Here is a 12750-nt window from a genome sequence, read left to right as displayed (position 1 = left end):
TGCTGTGGGTAAAGAAGGAACTGGCTCTGCAGAAGGGTTGCACATAAAGACCTGACTTCAAAAGCAGATCTCTGGCTCCCTATTCCATTTCTGTTCTCCAGGGGCAGGTGTTCAGGTTGTTCTGTCTTTCTCCCCTTCTGCTATAACACTGCAGATCATAAGGAGCCTGGACATTAAACAGATGAATCTTTCTGTCCTGCACTCAGCTACTAGGGCAAAACCATCTTTTTTTTTTTTTTTTTTTTTTTTTTTTTCACTTTCTTATCAGGTCTGTCCAGCTGAAGATATCACTGAGCTGAATCTCATAGACACAGATGACTGAGCAACACCCACCATTGGTACATGGAGTACCTTGCTAAGGAAACAAATCACTCCTATTTAATTGGAATAAGTGCACCCTAAGTTGTTTCCATGATTGCAGGGAAAAATGCCTTGTATTACCAGGCAAAATAACTTCAGCATTATGCTTGAAAGAAAAAAACCCAGGGTGAAGGGAGTCAGTGTATTCAGAGGATCTGCTAATCACAGAAAAAGGGTTGTTAGTAAAATGAAATGAAAGAGAAGAGTTAGCGTGGCAGGCAGTACCTGACCATGGGTGAGGAAATGGTTTGTGCTGGCTGAGTAATTTCTGTTGGATCTATGTTTTCCTTATGAAAAACACAGGAACCTAAGATCAGTCCCAGCAATCAGAACACAGGAAGAGGCCAGAAGAGGATGCCCAAGGAGGAGTGTGCCAACAGCTGTAAGCACACAGTAAGACTTTTTCAGGATATGCTTCCAGCTTTGAGCAAGCTAAGAATCATTTCTTGCATCAGAGTTGGTATTTTTGAGTGTCATGGTGCTTCACTGATTTCTCCTTCAACACAAATGTCAAACAGCTGTATCCAAAGAGAGGCAAGAGGGTAGTGGACTCTGGGGAAAACCAAGGGCTGCATTTGTGGGAATCTGATGCTGGAGGGAAACTGAGGATATCAGTCCTGTCAGGACTGGAGTGTATCATCAGTGTGGAGGATGGGAGTATTAGGCCTGAGGAACAGTGACAGACTTTCAACAGGAAGAATATGGTTTGTGATGGAAAAGTGTTGCTGGAGGGACTGAGAGCAACGGAGCTTTGGAGTCCCAGCCCAGGAAAGCAAGACAAATTGCATGAGAGGTGAGGACATCTACGTTAGCAGAGTAGCTGGTCTATAGGCAGTGGTGAAGGCCAGACTGGTCTATGTGATCAGAGATTGAGGGCTATGTGGGAAGGCTGTTTGGGAGGTAGTCACAGAGTTATTCAGTTTGGCTAGGATATCTGGAGATCTCTCATCCAAGCCCCTCTCACAGCAAATCTGTAAGACCAGGTGGCTCAGGGCCTTGTCCCATCATGTTTTGAATATAGTATATGCAAGGATGGAGAACTCACAACCTCTCTTTGCCTTGTTCCAATATTTGACCACCCTCAGGGTGAAAGTTTCATTCTTTATAGCAAAAAAAATTTCCTGGGGTGCAGCTTCTGTCTGTTGACTCTCCTGCTAATGCTGCATACCTCCACAAAGAGTCTGGCTTTGTCTTTTCTATACCCTGCCACAAGGTCTTTGAAGACAGCAATACCATCTCCCTTTCATTTTCTTTTCTCCAAGCTTAAGAAACCCCTTTCTCTTAGCTTCCTCTTATGTGCCATGTGCTCCAGCCCCCAAACGCCTTGATGGCCTCCATTGGACTCTGTCTATATCTTTCTTGCACTGAGGAGCTCCAAACTGGACACAGCACTCACAGATGGGGTCTGACAAGTGCCAGATAGAGGGGAAGTATCCTTGTCCTCACCCTGAACTGCACTCTTGCTAATAGAGGACAGGATGCTGTTGGCCTTTGCTGCTTGGAGACACTCCTGACTCATGTTCATCTTGCTGTCTACTAGGGATCCCAGGTCCTTTTCTGCAAAGCTGCTTTCTAGCCAACCTGTCTTGTTGTATGGGATTATTCCTTCCCAGGTGCATGACTTTTCATTTGCCTTTGTTGAATTTCTTGAGGCTTCTGTCAGCCCATTTCTCCAGCCTGTTGATGGAAATATCAAGACCTATTAACAGCATGAGAAGAACATGAAACCCAGCTCTTCCCCTTGGGGGCTGTACAGGTGGACTGCACTTCTTCCTAGATACAGCCCTTAAGCCTAGTGCTGGAAACTGCACAAAAGATGGAAACTGAAAGGAAGAAAAGAAAAGCAGACACAGTGCCAAGGCATGGAGGGGCTTAGAGTCACTGTGTGTGCAGTACCGAGCTGGTTCAGGGCCTCATTTTTTTCCTGGGCAGGCAGCAGCAGGACTTCATAACAGATGGGTGTTTTTCCAAACTAGGGAGATGTCTAGGCCATTAAACCAGGGTTTTCTTTCAATCAGCTCAGAGCATTTGAGCAGCATTATTCAATGTAACACAACTGTTCTGGGGCCAAGAACTGTTTTTTAGCTATCACAGAAGCTATTTGCATTTTTCACCTCCACAGCTTATTGCAACTCTTGCTTTTCCTTCCTGCAATTTATCTTTCATAATGCCAAGCCTTGCTTGTACTTCCTGTTTGGCTGTGTGGTTAGTAGTTTTCTCATTTGCTGTTATTTTTGACTTCCATCCAAGCTTTGTATGATATTAATAGCCATTTTGGAGAATCATATTTTTCCTCAAACCAGTCCTAATAGTAGCATGAGACAGAGCCAAGAACTGCTGCTGAGGCCTGAGGAACTTCAGGTCTGAATTTCCACTCTGTGCTGCCCACAGCCTGACTCAGCCCCTGCCCCAGGGAGCCAAATGTTTGTTGTTACTCGTCCAACCCCAAACTCGGATGCAGATGGGGAAATACTGAAAGCTGCAGAGTTGTGAACCATACCTCACATCACGAATCTCTGAGCCAGTGGGTGACATGTGTGGGCATCCTTGGGGATTAGATGACACTGTCTCATGGTCTGATGTAGGCCATGGACTGCAGCTGGCCCTCTGAGGTCCAGAAGGAACAATGGCAAAGACGGTACAAAGAGAGTGTGGGACATTTGTCAAGAAAATTGTTTCCAGTGGTTAGATTTTGAACTGTAGGGCTGTGTTCTGACTCAGTATATCCATTAGTGATGTGGTGCTAGAAAGGAGGCATTTACTACCTTTTTAGATGACAACAGACTGGGAGGAAGTGATACACTGGCAGACAGAGTGCATGTGCCTACAGGCTGTGAGAGCACTGGTGCTGAGCTGGAGACAGTGGTTGTGGAGGCTGAGAAGAGAGGGGTGGAGGATGAGCCACAGCTTAGGCCATCCCAGGCCTGCACCAGCTGCCCAGGTCTGCTGACACAACTGGTATTGGGGTGTGGGTCCTGGCCATGATAGGTGATGGAGAAGCAGCTGGTGCATGCCAACGTGCTGGCCATAGCAAAGGTGCTACAGCCTTGCAGTGCACCAGGCAGCTCTCCACTCCCCACTGTGGGTGCAAGGAAAGAGTTGCCTCTTGTTGCTACCCTCTGCATGGCCCGTCTTGAATGAGTTTTGCACTGGCTTCTCTCAAGGAAGGAGCCCCTCCTGGTGAGTGCTTAGGGATAAAGATCGTTAATGAAATCAATAGACACAAGTATCTGCCCCACTCCTCTGGTGTTATATTCTCCCTCTCCCTATGCATTGTAACAGCAACTCATCAGCATCCTGAATTCTTCCTAAGATGGAATACAGTGTTGATGTTTTTTTCCTCCTCTTTGCTGGGAGGTGTATGATGTTGAGGTTAATGGTTTCTTCTTCCTCATCCAAAGGTCTACTTGGGGCAGTTTTTATATATTTTCTAATGCTGTCTACCCCCTGTACTTTCTTCACGGGTCTAGAAATCCATCTTAGGTCCAAATTTTTTATCTATGATGTGTTTTACCAATATTCTTTGTTCTCTCTGTCAGCCCTAAGACTGGTTTCAATCATATGCCAAAGCTCTAGTCCTTTAATGATTAGTAATGGATCACTGGTGAGCTGTTTATAGCCCTGGGGTCTCTGGTGTCATCCTGTGCTCACATTCGAAATGATTTAGTGACCACAGAATGACTCCCTGTCATCACTACCTTCTACTTAAGGAAATCTGTCAAAATTATTCCAGGCATAACCACTGTACCCCACAATTATACAAAACTAAGCAAAATCAATTGCTAAAATCTGCTAGGTAATAGCCACCTGGTTGTCAGACAGTTGCTATTGTGAGAAAACAGACCAAGCAAACTAAAAAAAGCCTCAGGCAGGCCAAGACAAGTCCAGACAGAACCAGCCTGACAATTCCCTGTCCCGAAGCCTTACAGAGTCAGTACAGAGTCTGTGGCCTTTCACTGGCAGTGAAATGCACAGAATATATTATATTATATGTATATACTACTATATTTACTGGTGTACGAGGCCGCAGAATGTATTCCCCTCTTCTACCACCTTACCTCTGTTGCTTTCTAAAAGTTATAATGGAGGGGTGTTTCGCTAATGAAGTCCTTTTCAAGGGGGAGAAGGACTCCAGGGTTGAGTCCAGGCCCTGCTCTTCTAATCATGGGGTTTCTTTTCCCCCTTATCCGGTCTCAGGACTCATTTTGCAAAGGAAAGGCTATAGCTGAGAGAGAAATGGAGACCAGGATACTTTCATTTCTGGTTCAGGCTGTTCTCTTTCAGTTTCATTTTCTCTGAGACAGAAAGTGCTTAGTCAGAGCCTGCCCCTTGTGAAAGGACTTTTTCTATATAAGGGTGATGATAACGATCAAATTCCACGCTGTCCAGCATACCTGCTACAGTGTGGAAAAGACACAGTCCAGACAGTGTCACTACACTCATAGTGAAGATGGGGTAAGTGCACAGCACTTATTCTTGTAGCGGCTCCCAGCAAGAATAACTTGGGGTTGGTGAGGCTCAACATGGTGTCCTGGCTCCCCTTACTTGGTCCCAAGGAAGGTCTATGGAGCAGGCAGGGGAGTGAAAGGAGGTGGGGAAAGGGTAGGAAAGGATGCCTGAATGTCCTGGTTCTTTCACTGGCTCTTAAGTAGGATAGGGAGAGGAGAATGAGGAAGGGCTTCTGCACTATATACCCAGGCTGAGAAAAAAAGGGGATGCCATGAGTATAGTTTCTCCCCAGCTCTGGGAAAGTTTGGGATAGCTATAAACCAGAACTCCAACAGCAATTTCAGAGGAAGGGGATCCAATGGTTAGAGAAGGGCAGGGAGCTGCTCCAAAGTGTGGAAGGGCAGTACAACGCCATGCATATATCAGGCAAGAAGATAATTAATTGCTGTCAGATTCCTGCCGGTTTCCTTTCACAGGAACCTTCTCTTGCTGTGTCTAGTAGATGAAGATGCAGCCCATCTCATTCTTCCCTGGGAGAAGCAAAGAAATTTTCATCACATGGTTTTGGCTGGCTCTGCCCTTTCCACTTCTTGCAGTCTATCCCAATGCCTTTGTTTTAGTTGCTAAAAGGAGCAGGCCTGGTTCCAGGCATTGGTGCCTCCCTTTCAGAGACCCACAAGCCGGGAATGAAACCTTCCAGATGGTTCCCTGGAGATGGTTCAACGGGACTGAGTATTTTGGGGTTCTTTGATAGCCTGAGTGCAAGGAACCGGTGTGAGCCAATGGGACAACCCCGCCTTCCATCCCTCCCTCCTTTTTGTTTCATGTACAGCTAGGAGCTCCTTTCTCCTCTGTGCCTGGGCACCACAGGACCCCACTCCTCCACGGGCTGCCTCTTCATAACCCACTTTTTCTTTCTGTAGCAATGAACAACTGCAGGAAAAGCTGGATGCCCTTCAGTGCCATTTCACATGGGACTTGGGTGTAATAGGCCATGTTGAACCTGCACATGTCCTGCAGAAGCTGGCTGTTGAAATCAAGCACACCCCCCACCAAAACCAGGTGGCACTCTTGGGCCTGCAGGCATACCTCTACCAGCAGAAAGGCCAGCACAGAAAGGCCCTGCAAAGCCTTGAAGAAGCTGAAAAGCATCTGAGACAAGATGAGCCAGATGCCTTCTCTGCTGGTTCTTTGGTTATCTGTGGGAATTATGCTTGGATCCATTACCTTCAGGCCTCTTACCCAGAGGCTGAGAGCTATCTGGACCGAATTCAGGCACTCTACCCAGCCCCTTGGGATGCGGTGATGATCCAGTATATCCAGGCCCAGAAAGGCTGGTCCCTTTTGGCTGTCAGAGGCCGTAATGGGGAACGGGCAAGGGAATGCTTTCAGCTGGCATTGATGCTTGAACCGGGGAACAAGCATTTCCATGCTGGGCTGGGAATGGCTTTTTTTGCCTCCTGGATTTACTCCTGGTATCCTGATTTTGCAAAGAAAGCCATAATCCAGTTGGAAAGAACTGTCCTTGAGCAACCAGATAACTACAGAGCCAAGATATCTTTAGCCAGGCTGCTTGAATCACGGGATGAAGAAAGATCAACTGGCTTGATAGAAGAAAGTGCAGAGAAAAGCTCTGATCCTGAAGTCCTCAAAAGTGTAGCTCTATTATGGCTGCCACAGTCGGCAGAGCGATCAATTGAGATATTGCAGCGAGCCCTGCAGCTGGATCCATATTACCACCTTCTCTATCAAGCCTTGGCCAAGTGCTATAAGAAACAGTGGCTTAATGCAGAGAAGGAAAACAAGGAGAAGATGTTGGAGGCAGGCATCAAAGCCCTTGAGGAAGTTCTTCAGAAATGTCCAGACCTCGCCCTCGTGCATATAAAGCTGAAATTAGCAGAGTTATATGGTGAAAGAGACCCATCACAGGAAGAGCAGATCTATAAGGAGCTGCAGAGGAGAGAGGACACCCTCAGCCTCAGACACCGTCAAGCCCTTTGTCTCCACTGGGGAAAGTTCCTCCTCTACAAGAAGAAAGCACGTCAGGCAGCAATTGAAAAGTTTAAGGATGGATACAGAATTCCCCTCCTGACGGGAGAGAGACAGGAATGCATGCAGAAGCTGAAGCAGCTGTCTTGGCCCACCCAAAATAGTGAGGGCTATGCTATCTACCGCTTCATTCAAGAGACCGACCAGCAGGGGCTTGTAGAAGTTGCTAGGATTGACGCGGATTGATTAGGAGCCCCAATTCCAGAGAAAGGGGGACATCCTTTTCTCAGAATTGTTGTCTGTCTGTCTGATGGCAGGCCATCACCCCATTTAGATACACGGGTCCCATAAGCTTCTTAGGCCACCCCATTGCTGGTTGATTAAATATAGGCCAACCCACAGTGAACCGACTGTCCCAGATTTACACACCCTGCTTTCATTCCTATTTCTCTGGAAGAAGAAGGAAGGGAAAACAAATCTGAAGAATTTGGCTGACAGGCTCTGAGCAAGATCCTTTGCAAGTGTAGACCTGTGTCATTCCACTGGAGCTAATGGAGATCAGAGCTAAGCTCTGATTAGGGCAGCATGATAAATTAAATCTCTTTAATTACCATCTACCATTTACACCAAATAAGAAGGTGGCCCTTCTTAAGATCACTAGCTGACATGTTGTAAACAGGTCTTGGATAGGTTGAAGCACTAGCATAAGACAGATAGATGGTCCCTGTCTGCACAGTTGCATTAAATGCTAATGAAGCTGTTGATTAGGTTGCATACATTTGTGATTAGATTGGCAGTAACCCTTTGAAGTGTGTGTGTGCTTGCCCCTGCCTGAACAGAAACAGGGGATCTGCTCTCTCCCAGTGGTGCCCAGTTAAGAGGAGCCACTGGGAGCTATATACTCATCTCTGCTTTTGTGGCCAATAGGAAGTTTTTAACATTCTTTGTTCAATAAATATTTCAAATGCTTTTCCATCTGATTTCTTATGTGCAACAGTTGGTATCTCCTTGCAGCCAAAAGGAGCCAGTGTGGCTTGCCAAAGATATACCCTTCTCTTGCCTTAGCTCCCTGCTTCTGGTATAGCACCTCAGACTCCTTTCTTTAGTGTTTTCACTATCCGCTTCCCTCCAGGCTAGTGTCAGATATAGACCTTCCTCTCCAGGGCTCTGGTCTACTTCCATAGCCCACTGTGGGACTTGAGTCAGCCCCTTGGGAGCTCCATTCCTCCAGATCTCTACAGGGCATCACATTCCTCTTTCTGCACTGCCAGTCAAACAGGCTCCCTGCAACCAGTCTCCCTGCTCATGGGCCCAGCCCGCTCCTATCCTACATTGGCCTTTCCTGTAGCATCTCTCACCAGCTACCCCATGATCCACTCCTGGTACGTGTTTTGGTACCCCTGGTGTTGGTACTTGTCCTTATGGGTGACAAGGTGAGTCCGATCCCCTTGAGCTACATTAAAACTAGTATTTCTGTGTGTGTGGCGGGGGGAAGGGGGGAAGTTCCAGGTTACTTTTGGCTTGGATCATTTCTCTTTGCATTCTATTTGGATGAGCATTTGTATTGACTTGAGGATAGGGGCTGGGAGAGGGCATGCAATTCAGCATCAGTGCCAAATCCTGCTAGTGCAAAGTGACTGTGGAAGTGTGACTGACCAGTTCTGGCTAGAACATAAACTCTTTGCCAGTCCTGGGCAATCTGCTGTAGGTGATCCTGCTTGAGCAGGGGGCTGTGCCTAGGTGATCTGCAGAGGTTCCTTCCAACCTCAACCATTTTGTGTGTATTCCCCAACAACAAGTTGGACAACAGGACCAGGAAAGCAATGTGCACTTGTCCATCTGGCAAGCTTGCAGTCCTGGGCAGTGCATGTGGCACCCTGGGTCACGGCTCAGCTATGACGGGTTACTTGAGGCTACATTTGTGATTGATGCCTGTCTGAAGAAGGTGAATGTGGATGATGCTTCATGTAATTTGTTTGCTACTGCTGATGGCAGGAGAAGAAGCGGTGTAGGCCCGCCAGAGTATCCTTAGGTAACCCAGATGGAGTCATCTGGACTGCCTTTTCTGCCGGAAGTGAAGACCTGGCTATCTTTTCCACCATGCCTTTTCTAAGTAAAGCAGGTAAATAAAGGCTCCAAACTCTGCATCCTAGACTGGTTCTTCTGGTTTGAAGACTTCTTTTGGGCTCTCTTGGGTATGCAGGGGAACAACAACAAACTGCAAGTGCAATGAACACAAGGCCCATCACAGGGCCTCTCCTATCTGCTATGCTTACATGAAGGAAAGCAATGACAGTCCCTGCCTTGTGCAAAACTCTGGGCAAACAGGGAAGAGCTGGGCAGTGCAGATGGGCTCCCTCCTAGGGCTGATCTATTCTGCTCTGTACTGCTGAAACTGGGATTTCTCTGAGATGCGATGCTGGGATCCTCCTGGGATCAAATTGTCCCTGGGAAGAATCTCCTAGGAGGGAGCCCCAGAGAAAGCTTCTGGGATGGAGCAACTTTCTCCCCTCAGGCTCAGAGAGGTTTCTCTTTGGCAATGGTCAGCCTCCACCCACTGCTGCCTTCCAGCCCCACACAACTCCTTCACACTGTGCTGGCTCAGCTCTTTGCGCAGCCACAGTATGACCCAGAGTAAGCAGTCAATTCAGCTGAAAAGTCTTTTCTTTTCAGGGTTCTTTTCTCGGCTGTAGGAGATCCCCAGTTTGATCAGACACAGGCTGTACAAAATTGCTGTGCAGAGGCAATGTGGAGGAGAGAATAGGGCTATTAAATTGGGCTCCACTGCTGAGAGTCTCCCCATGGAACAACTGATGCCTAATGAAGATAATGCACCTTCCCCCCATGCATGTGCCATCCTGCACTTCCCCTTGTACAAGTGTTTGTATGGCCATGTAGCAAATGAGACTGAGGAACTGATTCAAGGTAAAGCAAAACAGCAGTGGCAGCTAGTGGCAGCTTGAAAGTGATCTTTAATGGTCAAAGGTTTTTAAAAACAAGCAGATCACTAAGGAGAAAACATATATGCAATTCAAACTAGACCTTACAGGACTTTCTCCCAAAAGGACTTGGATCAGAGCTCTCGTGATTTCTAGCTAAAGAGAGCTGGAAGACAGGAAGTGGTAGGGTGGAAACAGAGAGAGAAAAATGATCAACAGCAGCCATTAGTACCTGGATCATGTAAGTGTCTCCGGGAGTGCTCAGGACACAAGAAGGGTTCTGGAAAGATTTTCAAGTGTAACAGAAGTGTAAACTGTCAGAGCTATAAACATTATATCACCCTGGGCAAAGATGGAGGGCAACAGGTCCAAAGTCGGGGCTCTCTGACATGAAGTCAGTTCTGATGGAGGGCCAGCATCCTCTCTGCTGGTGCACCCTGCCTTGTGGCAGGGTTATTTGGGCTGTCAGCAAGCATCATGGAACAAGCCCCGGTGTTTCAGAGGACATCCCGTCCTTTGTGCAGCTCCAGTGCCACCGTGTGGCCTTCCCTGTTCACAGGATTCCAGGGTAATTCTGATTGCAAGGGATCTCAGCAGGTCTCTAGTCCAACCTCCCACTCAAAGCAGGGTCAGCCGCAAGGTCAGGCCAGGTTACTCAGGGCTTTATGCAGCCTGGTCTCAAAGGCCTCCAAGGATGGAGATGGCGCAACCTCTCTCAACAACCTGATCCACTGCTTGAATGACCTCCTGGTTAAAAAGTTTCTCTTCTATCCTATGCCTGTTGGCTCTTGCCTTCCCACCATGCACCGCTGTGTGTGAGCCTGCCTTCGTCTCATGGACAACCTGCCTAAGGTTACTGGCAGGCTGCTCTTAGGTCCTCCCAAAGCTGTCTCTTCTTCAGGCTGAAAAATACAGTTCCCTCAAGCTTTCCTCCGCAGGCCTGTGCTTCAGACCACTGACCATCTTGATGGCCCTCAGCTGAACTCCTCACAGCTTGATAATGTTTTCTTTTATCTTGGGGGGGGGGGGGGGCAGGGCGGCGAAGGGGGCAGGGGGGCAGCTCTGAATGCAGTATTCTAGCTATGGTCTAACAAGTGCTCAGTGGAGGGGGATAACCACTTCCCTCAATCTCCTGGCTGTGCTACTGTGTTTGCGCAGCCCAGGATGCTGTTGTCCTTCACTGCTGCCGGGGCACACTGCTGGCTCATGTTCAGTTTGTGTGCATGAAGACCCCAGGTGCTTTTCAGCAGAGCTGCTCCCCAGCCAGCCCGTCCCCAGCCTGTACCGTTGCAGGGGGTTCTTCCTGCCCAGGGGCAGGACTTTGCATTTGTCCTCGTGCCATTTCTCTCAATCAAGAGTTGCTTTGCAAGGGTTTAGTGCATTTCTGCCAAAGGAAGGGGAATTATGGAGGATCATTCCCAGACAGGGGAGGCCAGTGAGGATTGTTCCCTTACAACAAGGTGTCTGTCAGTGCGACAGCAATGGAGATCAGATACAGAGCTCCTCCCTGTGCATCTCCCAAGATGCTGCACAGCAGGGCTGTACTGTGACCCCCCACTGGACAAATGCTCAGTCTCTTTTCAGAGGACCATCGTGGCAGGTACTGCAGATGCTCTGCAGTTTCCAGTGGCTCCCAAAAGTCTCTACCTTGGCTTGAGCACTGGTTTCATTCCCCTCACCCCCAGGTCTGCTGCAGGGAGCACAGGTTGTTTAAAGAAGTCAGGGTCACTGCATGATATGGCCAACACTCAGGATGGGCAGTGTCCAGGGTGAGTAGCAGATAGTTATGCAGCCTTGAAATCCTCCCTTTTATAGCTTTTTAGCTATCAGAGTGCTGTGATGGCCGAGTGGTTAAGGCGTTGGACTTGAAATCCAGTGGGGTTTCCCTGCGCAGGTTCAAATCCTGCTCACAGCGAGAGGTTTTACTGCCAGGCTTCACTGAATGCAATACATCCATCAGATGTTGGCATGTGCTGCTGCTGCTTCAGTTCTGAGGAGCAACAAGGGTGAACATGAAATGAAAGAATTTAAGGAAATGAAGGCTGTGGCATCCAAACAGTTGATCTCTGAAAGAGAGAGAAAAAGAAGAGAAAAAAGGAAGAGAGAGGAGAAAAGCTTCAGCAGGCTGGGCCCTGCAGAAATACTGGCCATGTTTTATATTCCTTGAAAAGCAATTCACTGCAGTCAGCACAGCCTCACTGAAGACACTTGCTTGGATGATGGAGGAAGATCAGATCCATCAGTACTGAACACTGCACCGGCCATCCCGGGTGTTCACAACCTGGCATAGGACTGAGGACGAAGCCAGTTCTGCATGTCCTTAAAGCACAGCTCCTGTGACTGACCTTCCCAAGCCACGCAGACATGTGTAGCTCATCTTGGTCTTCAGCTCTCTTCAAATGTGATCCCACGTCTTTGGCTCACAGCAGCCGCTGCCAGGATTTCAGCAGCCCTGGCCAGCTTAAGGCCAGGCCAGTAAGTGTCACTTTGGGTGGTAGCTAGCTGTCGGCTGGAGCTGGCATTTGTTAGGGTCCCTGTAATCTGAGTGTGGCCCTTTGGGCTGCCAGTCAGTGCTGCAGAGGAATTGCAGCAGAGCTCATTGTGCCAGGATATTGTTTTCAGTCTCCAGGAGCTGCTGGGGCTGATCTCTACTCCAGGGTGCTAATACAGCTGAACTGTCATTGCGAGTAGGCTATGGACATGGTTTGTGGCATGCTCTAACTAAAACTTTGGCTGAGCCAGAAACAGAGGAGATGACTGTGCAAAGCCCTGATGGGGCACCGGAAAGCCAACACAGGGAGGGTCTGGCAGAGGGGCTCCCCTGGGATTGTGGATAATCAGTAGCATGTTTTGTGTCTCAGCCCTTGCTTTGCCAGATGAGGGAAGCCCTGGGACAGATGACACCTGTTTGATTGGAGCTGATTATGTATTGGCACTGCCCAATGCCATAGTCCCTTACCATGGCAGCGAGAGAGTGGGGAGAAGCGCTGGAGGGAAGGCAGACTGAGTCTTT

At 48.2% G+C, this 12750-nt stretch overlaps 1 protein-coding gene and 1 non-coding gene across 2 annotated transcripts; both read left to right on the top strand.

Moving 5' to 3' along the window:
• The first annotated feature begins 4734 nt into the window (after nt 1-4734).
• Nucleotides 4735-7778, top strand: LOC112991007 (interferon-induced protein with tetratricopeptide repeats 2-like). The gene is made up of 2 exons (XM_026113173.2): nt 4735-4815; nt 5733-7778. Exons 1-2 carry the CDS (start codon nt 4811-4813, stop codon nt 7042-7044), a joined length of 1317 nt encoding a protein of 438 aa, XP_025968958.2. The 5' UTR covers nt 4735-4810; the 3' UTR covers nt 7045-7778.
• Nucleotides 7779-11570: 3792 nt separating this feature from the next.
• On the top strand, nt 11571-11652 carry TRNAS-UGA (transfer RNA serine (anticodon UGA)). The gene has a single exon. It is a non-coding gene; the product is annotated as a tRNA-Ser (tRNA).
• The last annotated feature ends 1098 nt before the right edge of the window (nt 11653-12750 follow it).

This window comes from Dromaius novaehollandiae, chromosome 28 (assembly GCF_036370855.1).
Source record: "Dromaius novaehollandiae isolate bDroNov1 chromosome 28, bDroNov1.hap1, whole genome shotgun sequence".
Classification (NCBI taxonomy): Eukaryota; Metazoa; Chordata; class Aves; order Casuariiformes; family Dromaiidae; genus Dromaius; species Dromaius novaehollandiae.
Note: the sequence above shows the minus strand (reverse complement) of the source record. Positions and strands in the feature narration are given on the sequence as shown.